The 19,013-nt window shown below is 40.4% G+C and overlaps 1 protein-coding gene across 2 annotated transcripts in view; it reads right to left on the bottom strand.

Annotated features, from left to right (window-relative positions):
* The window catches only part of lepr (leptin receptor), a 56,355-nt gene that overhangs the window by 25,072 nt on the left and 12,270 nt on the right, over window positions 1-19,013 (bottom strand). Inside the window, exons 4-8 of one of the 2 annotated variants that reach the window (XM_056276029.1) lie at window positions 14,980-15,231; window positions 13,919-14,048; window positions 11,709-11,899; window positions 10,051-10,199; window positions 8,089-8,233 (exon numbers count right to left, since the gene is read on the bottom strand). In XM_056276029.1, the coding sequence (XP_056132004.1) occupies window positions 8,089-8,233; window positions 10,051-10,199; window positions 11,709-11,899; window positions 13,919-14,048; window positions 14,980-15,231 (867 nt within the window). Of the gene's footprint in view, window positions 1-8,088; window positions 8,234-10,050; window positions 10,200-11,708; window positions 11,923-13,918; window positions 14,049-14,979; window positions 15,232-19,013 lie in introns of those variants that run through there. The other variant, XM_056276030.1, reaches the window with a different exon arrangement.

Raw genomic sequence — 19,013 nt, 5'->3', positions numbered from 1 at the left:
TCTGTACTGATGGTGCACCCTGTATGTTGGGGAAGAACAAAGGATTTGTAGCGCTTCTCCGTGAACATGAAAAGAGAGCCATCCTAAGTTTTCATTGCATCCTGCACCAGGAGGCGCTTTGCGCTCAGACGTGTGGCCAGGAGCTTGGCGAGGTGATGTCTCTGGTCATTCGAGTGGTCAACTGTATTGTTGCCCGAGCTTTAAATGATCGCCAGTTTAAAGCTCTGTTAGAAGAAGTTGGGAATCATTATCCCGGTCTGCTTTTACACAGCAACGTGCGTTGGTTGTCAAGGGGGAAGGTGCTCAGCCGTTTTGCAGCTTGCCTGAGTGAAATCCGGACTTTTCTTGAAATGAAAGGCGTCAAGCATCCTGAGCTAGACAACACTGACTGGCTCCTGCAGTTTCACTATCTCGTGGACATAACTGGCCATCTGAACCAGCTCAATGTGAAAATGCAAGGTATTGGAAATACAATCTCATCCCTTCAACAAGCAGTGTTTGCATTTGAAAGCAAGCTGGAAGTCTTTCTCAGGGACATTGAAACAGGTCGTCTTCTGCACTTTGAAAGACTGCAACAATTTAGAGATGCATGCTTAGCAAGTGACTCCACTCAACATCTGGATCTCCAGCAGCTAGCTGGCTTTACGTTCAATCTCCTGCAGTCATTCAAAGCACGTTTTGGAGAATTTCGTGCGCGCACTGGTCTTTTCAAGTTCATCACTCATCCACATGAGTGTGCAGTGGACAAAATCGACCTGACATGCATCCCCGGGGTCTCTATCGGAGACTTTGAGCTGGAAGTTGCTGACCTGAAGGCATCAGACATGTGGATGAGTAAGTTCAAGTCACTTAATGGAGAGTTGGAAAGTCTTGCGCGACAGCGAGCAGAGCTGGCGAGGGAACACAAGTGGACAGAAATTAAAAATCTTCAACCTGAAGACCAGCTGATTCTTAAAACTTGGAACGAGCTTCCTGTGACATACCACACAATGCAGCGTGTGAGTATTGCCGTATTGACCATGTTTGGCTCTACATATGCATGTGAACAGTCTTTCTCGCATATGAGGAACATTAAGACCAACCTACGCTCACGTTTAACTGACGGAAGCCTCAACGCCTGCATGAAGCTCAACCTCACCACGTATGAACCAGACTACAAGGCCATCAGCAAAACCATGCAGCACCAGAAGTCACATTAAAAGTAAGACATATTTAATTTATTATACGTTAAAAATACTATATGGCTCTCAATGAAATATATTTAGAAATATTTGGCTTTTATGGCCTTCCCAGTCAAAAAGGTTCCCGACCCCTGTACTAGGGAGAGCCAAAATAAAAGGGGGGGGAAATAGTCTGCCGTGGTTTAATGCAAACATACTAAAACTGATGAAAGAGTGAGAGCTTGCCCTGAAAACAGCTTTTAAAACTAAACTACATAATGACAAACTCACGTTCACTACATTAAGGAAAAAAGTAGTACGGGGGCTAATAAAGGCTAAAGCTGTATCTTTCTTGAATATAATTAGTGAAGCACGAGGTAATGCTAAGTGAATCTGGGAGCAAATTAAGAAACATGACAGGACACCATCACAAAGTAGAAAGGCAAATGGAACTTGAAATCAATAGAAACCTTTCAAGGGACCCAGTTGAAATTGCTGAGACTCTCAACCATTATTTTATTGATTCAGTGGCCACTATTGCAACAGAGTTCCTCTGAGAGTCAAATTAACAAAAGTTCATTGGATATTGCAACATTGTAGCCACTATCCCCTTCCTTGGATGTTGCAGAACCACCCTTCCACATACACAAGAGATATTCCTAAGGCAGATGTGCTAAGAATAATCAATGCTGTTAAATCATCAAAAGCAAAGGATGTGTATGAGATGGATACTACCATGATTAAAGATCTAAGCACATCAGTAGTCTCTCCCCTCACAAAGATATTAAACCAGACCTTCTCTCAGGGAGTCTTCCCAAGTGCTTAGAAGATGTCTATTGTAACATCAATCTTTAAATCTGACAAGTGACAACACTCTCACCATCTGCCACTACAGGCCTATCAGTATCGTACCAGAAGTATCAAAGACTGCAGAGCAATTGACTTTCCACCTGAACAACACCACCTTTTTCCTGCACCAAATGCAATTTGGATTTACAGCCAATCAGTCTACAGAGATGGCTAACTGCTTCTTTATAGAGAAGGGTAACTGGATAAAGAGTGGTATTGTTGGGGCTGTGTTTTTAGATCTGAGGAAAGCCTTTGACACTGTAAACCATGCTGTCCTCCTCTCTAAGTTATCTACCTACAATTTCTCTCCAGATACCCTTAGGTGAATAGAGTCCTACCTTTCTGACCAATCTCAAATAGTCAGAGTTGATAACCATCAGTCCACTGCTCTCAGTTCCTCCACTGGCATCCCACAAGGATCCATATTGGACCCACTTCTATTTCACTTATATAGCAATGTCAATGGCGATGTTATTTATACAGCACATTTCATTACAAGTAAGCACAACATTACATTACATTAAAAGAAAAAAATATAAAATAAAGCCATAAACATGAGAAGATGGGTAACACAGACAATATGAATATAAGAATACAAGCATGGGTAAAATACAGAAACTGAATCAATGAAGCATACACCCAACATACATTAAACATACCATACAGCTATTAAAAACCCAAAAACATCCACACAATCAAATAAAACCCCCTGCCCTATCATATAGGCACATATAAGCAACCTTACAAAAAACAAGTGCTACCATACAAGTACGCGCGCGCGTGCGTGCACACACACACACACACACACACACACACATGCATCCGTATGCCCCAAGATAGAGACCCAAATGTTCGCAGATGACACTTTCAGTCAGTCTGCCTTTTCAGTTAAAGCAGCACATGAATGGAATGCTCTACCAGTCCACGTCAGAGAAGTCCTTTTCGAGACAGTTAAGAGCATGGCTTATAAACCCCCTAATCTGTCAGTACTAGTTTGAATGCCTTCATCATTTGGCAAATGTCTGTCAATAAACACTTTGTATGCTGCTAAACTGCTCTGTTGCTCTACCTACCTTAGTGCTACTGTTGTCCTGTTGCTCATATCTGTCTTTGTTTATGTCTGTCTTTGTGAAGCTGTTCTGTAATTTTCTTTTTTTTACTGTTGCTCATGTTTTTCCTTGCGTATGTTTGTTTTTTCTTTGTTGAACTGTGATTTGCTCTGCTTTTATTACTGCCCAAGTCTGTGTTCTGCTTTTACTTTAATTGACATGCCTTTTATAATGATTATTGTTTTAAACTTGTTTCTTGATTTTTGGTTGACATTAGGTTGCCAACTTCACACCTGGCCAGGGACTGTGGATGAAAACTAGCCTCTTGGCTAATTCTGGCATATTTACAGTAATGTTTATTAATGTGCACTGTCCCTGATAAACTGAATAAATAAAATGTACATAAAATTTTCCAACTGACATAGAAAGATATCTCTTCATGGTCTTATTTTTTTTTTTTACACCGCTTTCCATTAAGCCCACATACTGTAAGACAAAGCGAGATATCAAGCGAGAGAGATGGGGAACATTCAAATAACAGTGATGACAAAGAAAAAGAAAACAAACGCCATCAGTCCAAAAATACCTGTGACAGTCCTATTGTCAAAACCATAGTCAGGGTCTGCTAAACTTTTGCAAAAGATGGTGAGGTTTGGGCATTTTTAAATTAGCGGGGACACTGCCAAGGCCACTAGTGACTAAGCCGTTTAATTTGTTTAACTGGTAGTCTGATTGCTGTCTAATTGTTAAATGGTTTGACAGTGGGTTTGAGCCGCTGCCTAATCAACTCTTTAGGGAACAGTCTGTGGCCCATCTACTAGGTGTCATATAAACAACCCACTTAGCGTGTGCAGTTTTGCTTGAATAGGAGCATGACTAATCACCAAACTGGGTAGGAGCTCAGTCTCGTGGGAGATATAACTTACTTTTACAGGAAGGTTTTTTTTATAGTAAATCCGTTGTTGCCCAATTTTTATTTATTTCTATATTGTTTATATCTTATACTTTTACAATTCTACATTTTTAATTCTTATATTTTATATTTTTCTTTCATCACCTTATTTTAATTGTTTTTTATCATAATCCCTGTTTTATTGGCTCTAATTCTCTTCGTTTTAATTATGCTATCCTGACCGTGTTTTACCTTGTTCTGTGGAGCGGCTGCGGCATTATGTCATATATTTTTATTGTTTTTTGTTTTTGTTTTTATCTTGACTATGTTCGTTATTTTATCCGATTGTATAAGGCATTTTGTAACATTGTTCAGAGATACAAATAAAATTTATTATTATTATTTTGAATTAATAACTTTTAACAAGAGAAAATATCCCAAGTAAGTAAAATCCTCCTCTATGTTGTATTATTGCTCATATTCCACCATTTACTGAGCATGTCCTGGTCGACTACAGTATTCGGTCAGATGTGACTATATTTAAGATTTCAGATAAACAGCATCCGGTTAAAGAAGTGATGATCTTGAATGGCATCGTGAAGTTGTGAGCACTTACAAAGAATTGTCGGGTTTCAACGGGAGGGCAGGCTGGGTCAGAACAGATAGTGTCCCTCAACAGTATATTTTAATGCTTTAAAATCCCTTTACTTAAAATGTTATGTGCTTTTTTTAATCTTCAAATTCAGCAGGCTACTTGTAAAGCCATGGGCCCTATCTTACACTCGGCGCAAAGCACAGTGCAAGTGTCATTGCTAGATTCAGACCGACAGAGTTGTCATTTTCCCGCCCAGCACCCAGGTTGTTTATATAGCAAATGCACTTGCACCCATCTGTGTGCCCATGGGTGTGGTGGTCTTAAGGGTACTAATCCAACCTTGCATGTAGTGTACCTGAAAGTGAGACTAGGTGGAGCAGATGGTCAATGACACTCTAAACCAGTGATCTTCAACAGGGGGTCCGCGACCCCGGGAGGTCCTCAGTTACTGCAGGGGGTCCGCCAAATTATTTGATCCCAAACTTTTTTTTCTTCCAAAAATGTGTTTGAAAGTACACATTAACATAAATACAACCTATAATAATCAAAGATAAATCTCCCTATTCATTAAAAAAAATTACAACATTGAGGATACCCATGAATTCTCATGCAATAATGTGATCACCCTGAAAGCCGAGCACCAGCTAGCTATCCTATGCTAAACCACTCTATGTGCAGTGCCAGTAAAAAAAATGGAAATAAATGCATGCCATATTCGCCAAAATGGTACATATTATTAGCCTAAGTATTTGATGTTCCTAAATAAAAAAAATTACAAAAAAAATGTTCTATAAATATATGAATCTGTCAATAATTTGTATTTTAATGGCTTAGCATTGTATACACCATTACAAAGTACTTTTATACATGGCACTATTGGCCACCCTACACATTACTGTTGGCACAGATTAATAAGCAACACAATTTTATACGATATGTAATAGGGGGTCCCTCCGCCATGTCTCTATCAGCCAAGGGGTCCTTGACCTGAAAAAGGTTGAAGACCTCTGCTCTAAACCATCAACCGTATAACTCAAATATTTACAATGTGTGTGCGTATGTGTGTGTGTGTGTGTGTGTGTGTGTGTGTGTGTGTGTGTGTGTGTGTGTGTGTGTGTGGAGACAGAATGAGCAGAGAGTAAGAGAATGACTACTGTGTGTAATCCACTGAATGTGATGTGCTGTCTTTTCTCTTTCATAAAAACAAAAAGACACTGACAGTCGTTGTCTTTATGCATGCTCAATAATCCAGGTAAGAAAACCACAGAAAGTTGAGTTAGAACTCTCACCCATGGTCGCGGCAATTTGCAAATGAAACCGATTGTTGGTTTCGGTGGTTATGCCACTGTATCGTTTATAAGGGTGGGGACACCTGCAGTCATTTGAGACTGAAGAGGTCACTTAGATGAGCGATGAAACGTATCTGTCAATAAATGTTGTGTCCAGATGAACTGATTCAGCTGTCTGTGATGAGTCATTATTTTTTCTAATCACAAATCTTTCATAACCTCTTTGTTGTCTTTGTTTGACTTGCTCCCTTGAAGCAGCAAGCTAAACTCCCACTTCAGTTGGAGATGTTGCTCTGCATTCATGTGTCACACCTCAAGATGTCCACCTCTGCACTGATTAGTCATCATAATGTGCCGAAAGAAAGACAGGTGTAATGAAGGATCGCTGGCTCGGACTGTATTTGTAAATGGTTGGGAGTGGTGCATCGGCAAGAACGCAAGGATGTTATCTTCAAGGATGTTTATTGATAACAACTGGTATGTGTGTGTGTGTGTTTGATTAGCTGCACGCACACACACTTTAGAATGGGGAGAGCTCAATAATTGGCTTGAAAGAATATTTATAAAGTCCTTCTCAAATTCTACAACTCCTCACGGCAACTTGATCGCCCATTATATCGCACCTTCACGAGTTTCCTTCGTCATCTGATCTAAGAATAAGGTCGCTGATTGGCTGATCCCCACCACCCTATCAAGTGACTTGCCAATATATATGTACATTGCTACGTCATGCCAATAAAGCCATTTGAATTGAATTGAATTGAACTGACTAAACTGCTACCATACGCAATGAACAGGCCCTTCATCACTACTGTGTGTAATCCACTGAGTGTGATGTGCTGTCTTTTCTCTTTCATAAAAAACAAAAAGACACTGACAGTCATTGTCTTTATGCATGGTCAATAATCCGGGTAAGAAAACCACAGAAAGTTGAGTTAGAACTCTCGCCAATGGTCACACCAATTTGCAAATGAAACCGATCATCAGTTTCGGTGGTTGTACCACTGTATCGTTTATAAGGGTGGGGACACCTGCAGTCAGTTGAGACTGAGGAGGTCACTTAGATGAGTGATGAAAACGTATCTGTCAATAAAAACTGTGTCATTATTTTTTTCTTCTTACAAATCTCTCATAACCTCTTTGTTGTCTTTCTTGTTCCCATGAAGCAGCAAGCTAAACTCCCACCTCAGTTAGAGATGTTGCTCTGCATTCATGTGTCACACCTCAAGATGTCCGCCTCTGCACTGATTAGTCATCATAATGTGCCGAAAGAAAGACAGGTATGCGCACACAAACACAAACACACACACACACACACACTCAAATGTATTGGCACAGGGTCAGATAATGGAGGCTTTTCTTTACAACATCCTTAAACACGTTCATACACATGTATGAGAGGGAGTACATATGCTTAACAATATTACTCCATCGAACATCCTCCCACATACACCTGCATGTACTGCACAGACACAAACCACTTGAAAACATCCCTACTGCAACAACACAAACTGATAGCAGGGATGCTCCTTTCACTGGAAAGTCAGATTTCGGTTTTTAACGTCGACTGTGAAATCAACAATAAAAGATGTGTGGTGTTCCTGCACATCTTTAGGCTGAACCTTTGCTTTTGCATTTTTGTTTCAAAATACAGCACCAGATCCCCGAGTAACAGCGTCCATATTTTACAAAGAGAGACCCCCGGGTTCTATGTTCTTCATAGTACTGTAATTTTACTGTTATTTGCTGTGTTATCACATTCAGCAGTCAAGTCAAATTCCTCGTATGTATTCATTTACTTGTTCAAAAAGTCTGACTCTGGTAATACCAGTCTCATTCCCACAAAAGTCACAATTTTTAAGCACTGCTATTAAGATTTGCTGTCCCTGTGTGGGTTCAGTGCGCTGCAAAGAAGAGTATTTTGTTTAAGGAAATCTACTTCTCTTGTGGGCTACTATGATATGTGAGTGGTCTTTAATCTTGAGGCTGACCTCTGAGTCAGACTCTCTTGAGGTTAGCCGTGCTTAAATGAGGTCTTTGTTAATGATTTTTTGGCATTACATCGGCATCCCATTAAATCTACCTAAGAGATAATTGAGGTCAATAGTCCACTACCATCAGTAAATAATCCTTGTCTGCATGTGCATTCAGATCCTGTTAGCCGCAGGCTACCGGTTCGATCACCAGGTGAGTACTGTGTAGGGTATTTTCATGTTTTGTTTTTCCAAAAACATCTGAGATAGGATGGTCTTACTGTCTAGGTAGATATGATGGGGTTGGCTCCATCCACTCCAGAGCGGAGGCTGCTGCCCAAGGTGGGAGCATCGAGCCTGGATAGTGTGGTTCAACCTGGGCCTCAGATCCAGAGACACCCTGGATTCTCCAGAAACGTACACAACCTGGGGAGAGCAAGCACACACGCACACACACGCACACGCACGCACACGCACACGCACACACACATGCATTACACTTCTTGGGAAAAATTACTATTTCAATAGCCACCATTAAGACATGCATGCAAGCAGCTGCCAGAAGACGCCTCTATTTTCATTGCCAGTCCACACCTTAATACATTACCTCTTTGAGTAAACACTTGGTCATATTATTCCCTTTTATTTTTAACAAAAAGTCTAGGTGCTTCGTGAAAGTTAAATGGTACCAAGCACACCTTTTAAAACCTTATGCATAGTTTTGATGAGCTGACTTTTTTTGGACACACACCTGTGCTGTTTCCATTCAAGAACAGTGATATACTACAACACTGTGCAGTGGTGTATAGATCAGGATGACTCCATTCTACCCAGAGAAAATGTACTGTCATGCCATTTTATATTTGTTTCAATAATAACATGGCTGAATGGCAGAGAAAAGGATGGGCTGTAATATTATAATTCAAACCTGATGACGAAAATGTCAGGGGTAATCTAAAGTAGCTATTTTTGAATTTGGAAAGAGCGATATAAGAATTTCCACAGAATAATTTACCGTCTGGGTGGGTTAATGAATTTATAATAAAACAGTAAGTAGGAGTCCTCTATTGATTGTTTATAGTCTAAATGTCTATAGGTCTCTATAAGTGACCCTGTTAAGTCTTACTCCTTATTACATCATAAAGTCCCCCCTTCCTTTTTCTCCCCAATTGTATCCAGCCAATTACCCCATTCTCCCAAGCCATCCCTGTTGCTGTTCCCCCCCCCTCTGCCGACCCGGGGAGGGTTGCAGACTACCACATGCCTCCTCCGATACATGTGGGGTCGCCAGACGCTTCTTTTCACCTGACAGTGAGGAGTTTCACCAGGGGGACGTAGCGTGTGGGAGGATCATGCTATTCCCCCCAGTTCCTCCTCCCCCCTGAACAGGTGCCCCGACCGACCAGAGGAGGCGCTAGTGCAGCAACCAGGACACATACCCACATTCGGCTTCCTACCCACAGACATGGCCAATTGTGTCTGTAGGGACGCCTGACCAAGGCGGAGGCAACATGGGGATTCTAACCAGCGATCCCCATGTTGGTAGGCAACGGAATACACCGCTATGCTACCCGGACGCCCCATATCTTGAAGTTAAATGCAGATGACAGACTACAACACAATGAAATCCCTAAACAAATGTGAGCAAGTCACAGTAAATGAGCAAATCATGTCATAAATGGACATTTTTATCACGTTATGGGAACAAGGAAGAGGTACTACATATTGTACTGACAGTGAGTGTAATTTGCCTGAATATGCCAAGTCTTAGTATGAAGGGTCTCCAGTAGCCAATGCAATCAAAAAATCAGTTTGTCAGAATTAATTATTAACACTTATAGAATCTTATTTGAATATCTCAATTTCAGTGTAGCCCAACAATCTCCAACCCTTGAACTGCTGTCTGCCAGTGCATTTCATTACATCCTGTCCTCGTGACTTTCAATATATAACTTACACTTCGACTGGAACGGTGCTGTTACTCATTGAGGTTAAGAATTTTCAGCTGCTGCTCAATAAGTGTACCGTTAAAAAAAAGTTTTCAACGGTAAGAGGCTCTTTTTTTGGCACCATTTAAAACATGCCATGCTAGTCCCAACATACTGTAACATCCTCTTAAAGAACTTTAAATTATGAGATTCCTGATGGGTACATTTGCATGTAAGTGCACCGATAACTCCACCATATCATTTTTAATTATTTGATGTTATATTTGGCATGAAAACAGTCAGTATTTTATTTACCTGCCAGACTGGATGACTGCTTTTTGTAGTATGCCGGACCTCACAGCTCATCCGGCCAGGGTTAAACTGTGATGGGTCAGTCCAGCTTAAAATCAGCTGTCCCTCGATGGTGTGAGTGTGTGTCAGATTGAATGGAGGACTTGGTTTTACTGTAAAACATGCAGGCAGGAAAACATCCGTTTAGCAAAGTTGCCCATGTATACCCACAGAGTCTTAGATAAAAATGCATAGATGCACATATAAATCTCAGCATAACAAATGTACAATGTTATTGTCATCAGACAAATCACACTTAATCCAGTTCATAGCATTCACTATGCCAATGTGGAGCCTGAACTAATATATGTTTGTATTTTAAGAAAGTTGATAAATCCTGTGTCTTATCATAATAATCATAGTAATCATAATAATAGTTTAACTTCTGGGCGCATGTGCACACAAGTGACCAGTAGCAAGCGGCATGCATGGGTTTTTTTTTTTTATATTGTGTCTGTTAAGTTATTTATCATTTTTTTTAAACTTGTTTTCTTTAAGCTATGGCTTATAATTCTTTTTCAGCTCGACCTTGATAATACTGTTAACACTGTTTACTGTTGCATTGCTTTTCCTTGGCTTTGTTCTCCTCACTGCATGTTGTATTTATTTGCCTTATGTGCTCTGTGAAGGGTTTGGGTGTTTAAATGCTGCTGCTGCTGCTGCTGCTGCTGCTGCTGCTGCTGCTGCTGCTGCTGCTGCTACACAACAATTGCCCCTCTGGGGACAAATAAAACCTACTTGATTTGACTTGACTTAATCACACCACCTAAGAATATTTCAGTGCCAATGAGGTACGCATCTATGTGAGATTCGAAGGTCCAACGTGTGGCCTTGGGTTCATCCATTCAGCACCATTGTATATCTGTATTTATAGAAAGGGCGGCAATTTACGATGTCGACAAATATGAAACATAACAACCCATCTAAATGAGACAATGGGTTTGGACTGCAAGTGTTTCATAACTGAATCAATCACACCAAGAATAAAGGATTGATGGAAAAATAAACTTATAACTGTTTCAAGATGGGGCCTTGTTCACTTAACAGTGTGTGAGCATTTTGATTTGATTTCATTTGACTCAATAACATGGTGTGCCGGAGTACAATTTCTACTGTCGATAATTGTCTTTCCACTGACAAAGGTAAGTTGTTTTACCGTTTGTTTTTGGCAGTACATGTCCATGTGTTTGTATGAATTAACACATGGTGCATTTATGAATCCAAACGCAACCGCTTTGTAAGCCTTCAATTGCTGCGTTTGTTTGTTTTGAACACAAATTACTCTTCTTATCACACCAGCGTAAACAGTGACGCTTGGTTAAGTGAAAGTTTGTAAAAGATAGAAGCAGCCTTCATCAATTAACTTGGCAGCAGCAATGCTCAGTGTTGTAAATATGACTGTTTCTGTACATGAAAACATCATGTAGATTATTGCTATATTTGATTGTTTGGACTCAGTCCATCGGCAACAGACTCAACAGTTCTTTTATCCAGCATGCTGCACTCACACAGCCACCACTAGGGAGAGCACCGCTTTTGACCCATCTCATTCTAAACCCTGTTGACTATTTTATGTTAAAAAAAAACGGTTAAAAATAGAATAATAAAATTCTCACCCTTACCATGACGAGTGGGAATGCTAAGTCGCACAGGTGGTGCTGTGGCGTTAGCGAAGCCAATGGTGACCACAGCGATGAAGCTGGCGGTATCGTTGCGAGTAAAAGAGCACGTGAGAGATTCTTCTGCCGCACAGACCATACGATTATCAACAACAGCAACCACATCCTTCGCTCCGGTGTCCATTTTCTGTGGCCTGAGAATGGATGGGACATTTCTCTAAATACAAAACACACCTTATTTACTCTGACCTGTGGCTACAAAGTCAAAAGCATTGGCACAATGTACTTAGGTTTGCCTTTTTTGTTACTATTTACACTGTTCAAAAAAATAATCAAGAGTACTTAAAAAAATCAAGAAACTACTTGTTTCCCACAGAAATAAGTTAAGAGGAAGAAGGCATTTAGTTAGCTAAATTATCATAAATTTCCCCAAATTCCTCCCCAATTGTGCTTGTTCGAAAAAAAAAAAAGAAAAAAAAACGGGACCTGCGAATGGTTATAGACTATTGAAGGCTGAACAACCTCACTAAAAAGGACAAAAGGCAGAACAACCTCACTAAACAGGACGAAAGGGGAAATTGGGTAAATTTCCCTGAGGGATGGATAAAGTATTCTGATCTGATTCTGATTCTGATAATCAAATACAGATGTGCAATCTGTATTTGATAAAAATGGATTATATTGTTACATTAACCTCAAAGTGAACAAATTTTAATGGAAAAATAAGTATCCCACAGATACTGGAAGGTATCAAGTTATGTTGCTGAATGTTGACCAAGAGAAATCATTACATCATGATGTGTTATGTGGATAGGCCAGTGTTGCTTATCAACTTTGTGCTACGTAAGCTGTGAGTTTGCTCAGATACAGTCTTCACCCTGCTGTGGTGAATGGAGATGTTTGTGATTCACACCACACACCCACACACATATGTACTAATGCACTTGCATATATAATAATAATAATAATAATAATAATAATGTTATTTATATAGCACTTTTCTAAAACAATGTTACAAAGTGCTTCACAAAAAACAAAAAAAAACTAGACAAGGCAAAAATAAGAGTAAGACCAAATAAGTAAGATTAAAAATAAAAACAGTATAAATAAAAACAAATATCAGACATTTGTAAAAGCTTTCATAAAAAGAAAAGTTTTAAAACGAGATTTAAAAGAAGCTAGAGACTTGGTTTATATTAGTTCAACAGGAAGAGAGTTACATAGTGTGGGGGCTCTAACGGCAAAAGCCCGATCACACTTTGTGACAAACCGAGACCTGGGAATAACTAGCAGTGCTCCATCTGCAGATCTTAATGGTCAAAGGGGTGTATACCAAGTCAATAAATCACAAATGTTTGAAGGAGCAAGACCATTTAAAGCCTTAAAAGTGAGCCGTAAAATTTTAAAATCAATTCAAAATGTAACGGAACCAGTGTAGGGAGGCAAGCACAGGAGTGATATGGTCATGCCTCCTTGTCCCGGTAATGAGCCGAGCAGCGGCATTTTGTACCAGCTGCAGACCTTGGAGGGAGCCCTTGCTGATACCAGAATAAAGTGCATTACAATAGTTAAACTGAAAATAGGTAAAAATAATGTAGAACTTTTTGCAGATTTGGCAATTGATAAAAATGACCTAATTTTGGAGATTAGTTTGAGCTGGAAAAAGCATGACTGAACAGCATGTTTAATGTGATTGTCAAAACTGAGGTTAGCATCGAATATTACCCCAAGATTCCTAACAGCCTGCTTATGACTACCTGACAGATCGATCACCAAGATTAGTAACAAAAGGTCTGATGGAATATTCAGGACCGAACAGAATGACCTGACTTCTCATCATTAAACTTGGGAAAATTTTCAGACATCCAGGATTTAATGTCAGAAAGGCAAGTTGTGAGATTTGCTAGGGTGCTAGTATCTGTGGGTTTTAGTGGCATATATAATTGAGTGTTGTCAGTATAAAAATGGTAGAGCACATCATAATTTTGAATGACCTGGCCAAGGTCATTCAAAATGTATAATATAGAAAAGAGAAGGTGCCAAGAACTGAGCTTTGAGGGGCACTACAACTCAACACTGCACACATGCATGCACACACTTCTGTTTTTATGCTTAAAGCGTGGTTCTTTGGACAGGCAGGACAAGCATTAGAAAGCAAGTTGATGAGAGAGAGAGACTTCTGAAACTGTAACATGATTGGGATTCATACTTACACCAGGTGCTTCAAGCTAATTGCTATCAATCCCGCACTCCATGCATTTGACAGTAGGATTCCAGCCTTAATATCGAAAATTACATTTTGTTGCTCCTCATCAATTCTGCAGGTGATATTCATACAGATCTCTGAAAAGAAAAAGATTCAGTTTAGATTTTAGTGGCAAAAGTAGTATAAGCACTGTCAGGTGCAAATCCAAAGAGGACTTCTGAGAAAATCCCGTCTGTGTATTCTAGGAACTTGTTTTGAGGTTTTCAGCTAATATCCATTGATTAGGATGGGTCACAGTGCCTCACAAATTGATTAAAAAACAAATCTTCCTCCCTGCTGTATCAACAGTCCTTCGACCTCGCTTCCATTACCATTTCCGAGCTCAAGTGAGTGCTTTATAACATTGACTATGGCTTACTTAAACTGGCCCCTGCTTCCTTTTTAAACTAAACTACTCTCTTTTGTTCCCTTCAGCCTTGCTACTGTAATTTATTGGCATAGTAGCATTGTCTGTTCGCATAAATTAAATCACACATCTTTTCTATGGGGGGGGGGGGTAGTAGAACCTGTTATGGGGCTTAGCCATGTTGCAATGACCTATCATGTGAATTGATCACAGTGCAAGGCACCTACAACCATCAGACAAAATGGCAGAAGAGCCAAATTGGCTCACATAGTCAGTTGATAGCAGGCATCTCTGAGATGTTTGCAAAATGTCTTGAGATGGGCACTAACTCAGGTCGAGTAGTAAAACTGGTGTCTTCTGTCTGGTGACCTCACAAAGTAGATGCAAACAGAAAAAAAGTGTATTTCATCTATTTAAATTTGTTTAAATTTAAATCTTAGAGCACTCTTATACTGATTGATTTGACTTTTTAGCCTGAGGAGTTTGCATTGTGCTCAACTATGAGATTTTTTTAGCTTATGAGGATAATTTTGCTTATGAGGTTTGGTATAGGGTACATCTCACAAATTATGCATTCCATATATTATACATTGAAAATGTTAACATATAAAGACTATGTTTTCCCTTAGACAAAGAAAATAAACATTAACTTTGACTCTTACCTCCTGGGGAATCATGATTTTTCTGAAGGTGCAGTTTTCTTCTTGCGCTTGTAAAGTGACAGTGAGGATGGTGTGGGTGGTCTGATTGAGACAGATTTCCCACAGGCCCCCTGGACTGTATCCTGTGTCTGTCATCTGCCTTCCCAGTGAGATGGGCTGTAGGTGAGTCACAGCATAACTCATCCTGCCATGGGAGGTCAAGGGCACCCTCATAGAGAGAGCCTTCTAGCTCTGGCTCATAACACAAAACACCTGTGACACAGTGAGGATACAGTAACTTAGACAGAGGGAAACAGGGATGAAAAAAGCAAATATGGTATTTTAAACAAGATATTCTACATTTTAAATTTCATGTGGCATCTTTTTTAAACCAGGCATTTTATGGAATAAGTGCTGGTATGTGCTTTGCATTTATCCCAAAATAACTTGTTGACTGTTTTAGCATTGAAATTAACTGGCACTACTACCACAAGTCATCCAGTACAAGGTTTTTTTTTTCAGTTTCATTAAGTACCCACACAAAAACTAGATTTCAAGTGTCTAAAGTAGGAAAACGGAAAATGCTATAAAGGCTGTCTCTATGTGCCGGTTTGGAACCCCAGTTGAATGGCTTTTCAAGAAATGCTAGAGATCATAGATTTGAATCCCAAACCCATGAATGTAATATTTAGGAAATAGATTTGTGGCTGGTATAATGTTTTTTCTCCATTAAGATCCAGTTAAATTATTGGCAATAAGAAAAATTTCGTGCTGGGCAGGTCTAAAAAAATGAAAGTCACAGCCAACATTCACATCCCCGCACATTGTAAGTTTGCATTCACACATTTGTTCCAGTGTATATTGAGTCAAACCACATTTTTCTCCACTTATATACATGACCTGAGAGATTTTTCAAATAATTTTTCCAGAGGGTAAAAAGACAAGTGAAAAAGAGGGGTCATTACCACATGACAAACTACCAATTTACGAATGTGAACATTGTACTTTGGAAAGATGAACCATTTTTTTAACCCCAATTGCTGAAAAAATCTGTCATTATGTCATGAGTTATAGCATTGCCTATAATATTTAGATATTTATTTAAAAGTAAACCTCGTTTCTCCAGCCATTGTTTGATCACCTTCTGTAACTCAACGACACTGTATGTTTGTATAGGTATGTTGACTTTTGTCCACGGTACATCTATTTGTATTCTATGTTGACTTTTGTCCACAGTACATCCATTTGTATTCTATGTTGACTTTTGTCCACGGTACATCTATTTATATTCTATGTCCACAAGTTTCTGCAAGGCACGATTGATTGGAAACATGTTCCCACATGATTCATGATGCAAGATCTAAGCCAGACCAAATACACACACACACACACATATATATATATATATATATATATATATATATATATATATATAGATGTAGGAAAAAAACTTTTAATACATAGCAGTACAAGCTTGTTTCGTGCGTCGCACACTCATCAGCTGCTATTGTGATGAGGAATATATATATATATACAATGCTATACACACACACACACACACACACACACACATACACACACACTCACACACACACACACATATATATATACACTCACTGGCCACTTTATTAGGTACACCTTGCTAGTACCGGGTTGGACCCCCTTTTGCCTTCAGAACTGCCTTAATCCTTCGTGGCATAGATTCAACAAGGTACTGGAAACATTCCTCAGAGAGTTTGGTCCATATTGACATGATAGCATCACGCAGTTGCTGCAGATTTGTCGGCTGCGCATCCATGATGCGAATCTCCCGGTCCACCACATCCCAAAGGTGCTCTATTGGATTGACATCTGGTGACTGTGGAGGCCATTTGAGTACAGTGAACTCATTGTCATGTTCAAGAAACCAGTCTGAGATGATTCGAGCTTTATGACATGGCGCGTTATCCTGCTGGAAGTAGCCATCAGAAGATGGGAACACTGTGGTCATAAAGGGATGGACATGGTCAGCAACAATACTCAGGTAGGCTGTGGCGTTGACACGATGCTCAATTGGTACTAAGGGGCCCAAAGTGTGCCAAGAAAATATCCCCCACACCATTATACCACCACCACCAGCCTGAACCGTTGATACAAGGCAGGATGGATCCATGCTTTCATGTTGTTGACGCCAAATTCTGACCCTACCATCCGAATGTCGCAGCAGAAATCGAGACTCATCAGACCAGGCAACGTTTTTCCAATCTTCTATTGTCCAATTTTGGTGAGCCTGTGCGAATTGTAGCCTCAGTTTCCTGTTCTTAGCTGACAGGAGTGGCACCCGGTGAGGTCTTCTGCTGCTGTAGCCCATCTGCCTCAAGGTTCGACGTGTTGTGCGTTCAAAGATGCTCTTCTGCATACCTCGGTTGTAATGAGTGGTTATTTGAGTTACTGTTGCCTTTCTATCAGCTCGAACCAGTCTGGCCATTCTCCTCTGACCTCTGCTATCAACAAGGCATTTTCGCCCACAGAACTGCCGCTCACTGGATATTTTCTCTTTTTCAGACCATTCTCTGTAAACCCTAGAGATGGTTGTGCGTGAAAATCCCAGTAGATCAGCAGTTTCTGAAATACTCAGACCAGCCCGTCTGGCACCAACAACCATGCCACGTTCAAAGTCACTTAAATCACCTTTCTTCCCCATTCTGATGCTCGGTTTGAACTGCAGCAGATCGTCTTGACCATGTCTACATGCGTAAATGCATTGAGTTACTGCCATGTGATTGGCTGATTAGAAATTTGCGTTAACGAGCAGTTGGACAGGTGTGCCTAATAAAGTGGCCGGTGAGTGTATATATCTACACAGATACAGGAAAAAAGTTAATGCATTGCAGTACAGGCCTGTTTCGTGCATCGCGCACTCATCAGCTGATAATGTGGTTAAACAAAGAATCATACAGTTTACGTTGCCCAGTGTCACGCCCCTAATTTCGGTTGGACAGCAACCAATCAGATGAGGAAACATTCAAACTATAACAACCAATGGGGTAGATACTTATCCCTCCATTGGTTGCTTTGCATCATTGTTTTTTTTTTCCTGTATCTGTGTTGATATTCTGCTCCTCATTAGTTGAGCACTTATAACACCATTGACAGTTTCGGGAAAAAAACGCTCTATATATATATATATATATATATATATATATATATATATATATATATATATCCATCCATCCACCATCAAAGTCGCTTATCCTGCTCTCAGGGTCACAGGGATGCTGGAGCCTATCACAGCAGTAGTTATTGGGCGGCAGGCAGAGAGACACCCTGGACAGGCTGCCAGTCCATTATAGGGCCCACACACACACACACACACACACACACACATCTAGGGACAACTTAGTATGGCCGATTCACCTGACCTGCATGTCTTTGGACTGTGGGAGGGAACCGCAGCACCCAGAGGAAACTCACACAGACACGGGAAGAACATGCAAACTCCACACAGATGATGACCCGAGACGACCCCCAAGGTTGGACTACCCCAGGTAAGAAACGGTAATAGGTACCCTGTCACTCCAGCACCTCATCCTCATCAATCAATAACACAATAACGACACAGTTGAAATAGTTGACAGCTTTAAATATCTTGGACTCACACTGGACAATAACCCACCTTCGACCAGCATACAAAGGACATTAAAAAAGGAGCCATCAAAGACTATCAGTCATCCCTTAACATAAGGGCTCTATGGAGCCCCCCCCATCTCCCCCTACTGTTGTACCAAAAGTATTGTCGAACCCATCCTGCTCTACCGCGCCACCTGTTTCATCTGTCACAAACTCAAACTCACACGCATAACCAACATTGCTGCCAAGATAATAGGTCTCCCCACACCAAACCTCTCAGAGATCAACCATAGGGCCATCACACGCACTGCAAATACCACAGCGCAGGACATCACACACGCACTCAATCGCCACTTCACTGTACGGCACTCTGGGTGCAGGTACAGGTCTCTGAGCTGCAGAAGGGATCGCTTTGGCAAAAGCATGGTACCCGCAGCCATAGCAGC

Source organism: Lampris incognitus, chromosome 3, assembly GCF_029633865.1.
Source record: "Lampris incognitus isolate fLamInc1 chromosome 3, fLamInc1.hap2, whole genome shotgun sequence".
Lineage (NCBI taxonomy): Eukaryota > Metazoa > Chordata > Actinopteri > Lampriformes > Lampridae > Lampris > Lampris incognitus.
Note: the sequence above shows the minus strand (reverse complement) of the source record. Positions and strands in the feature narration are given on the sequence as shown.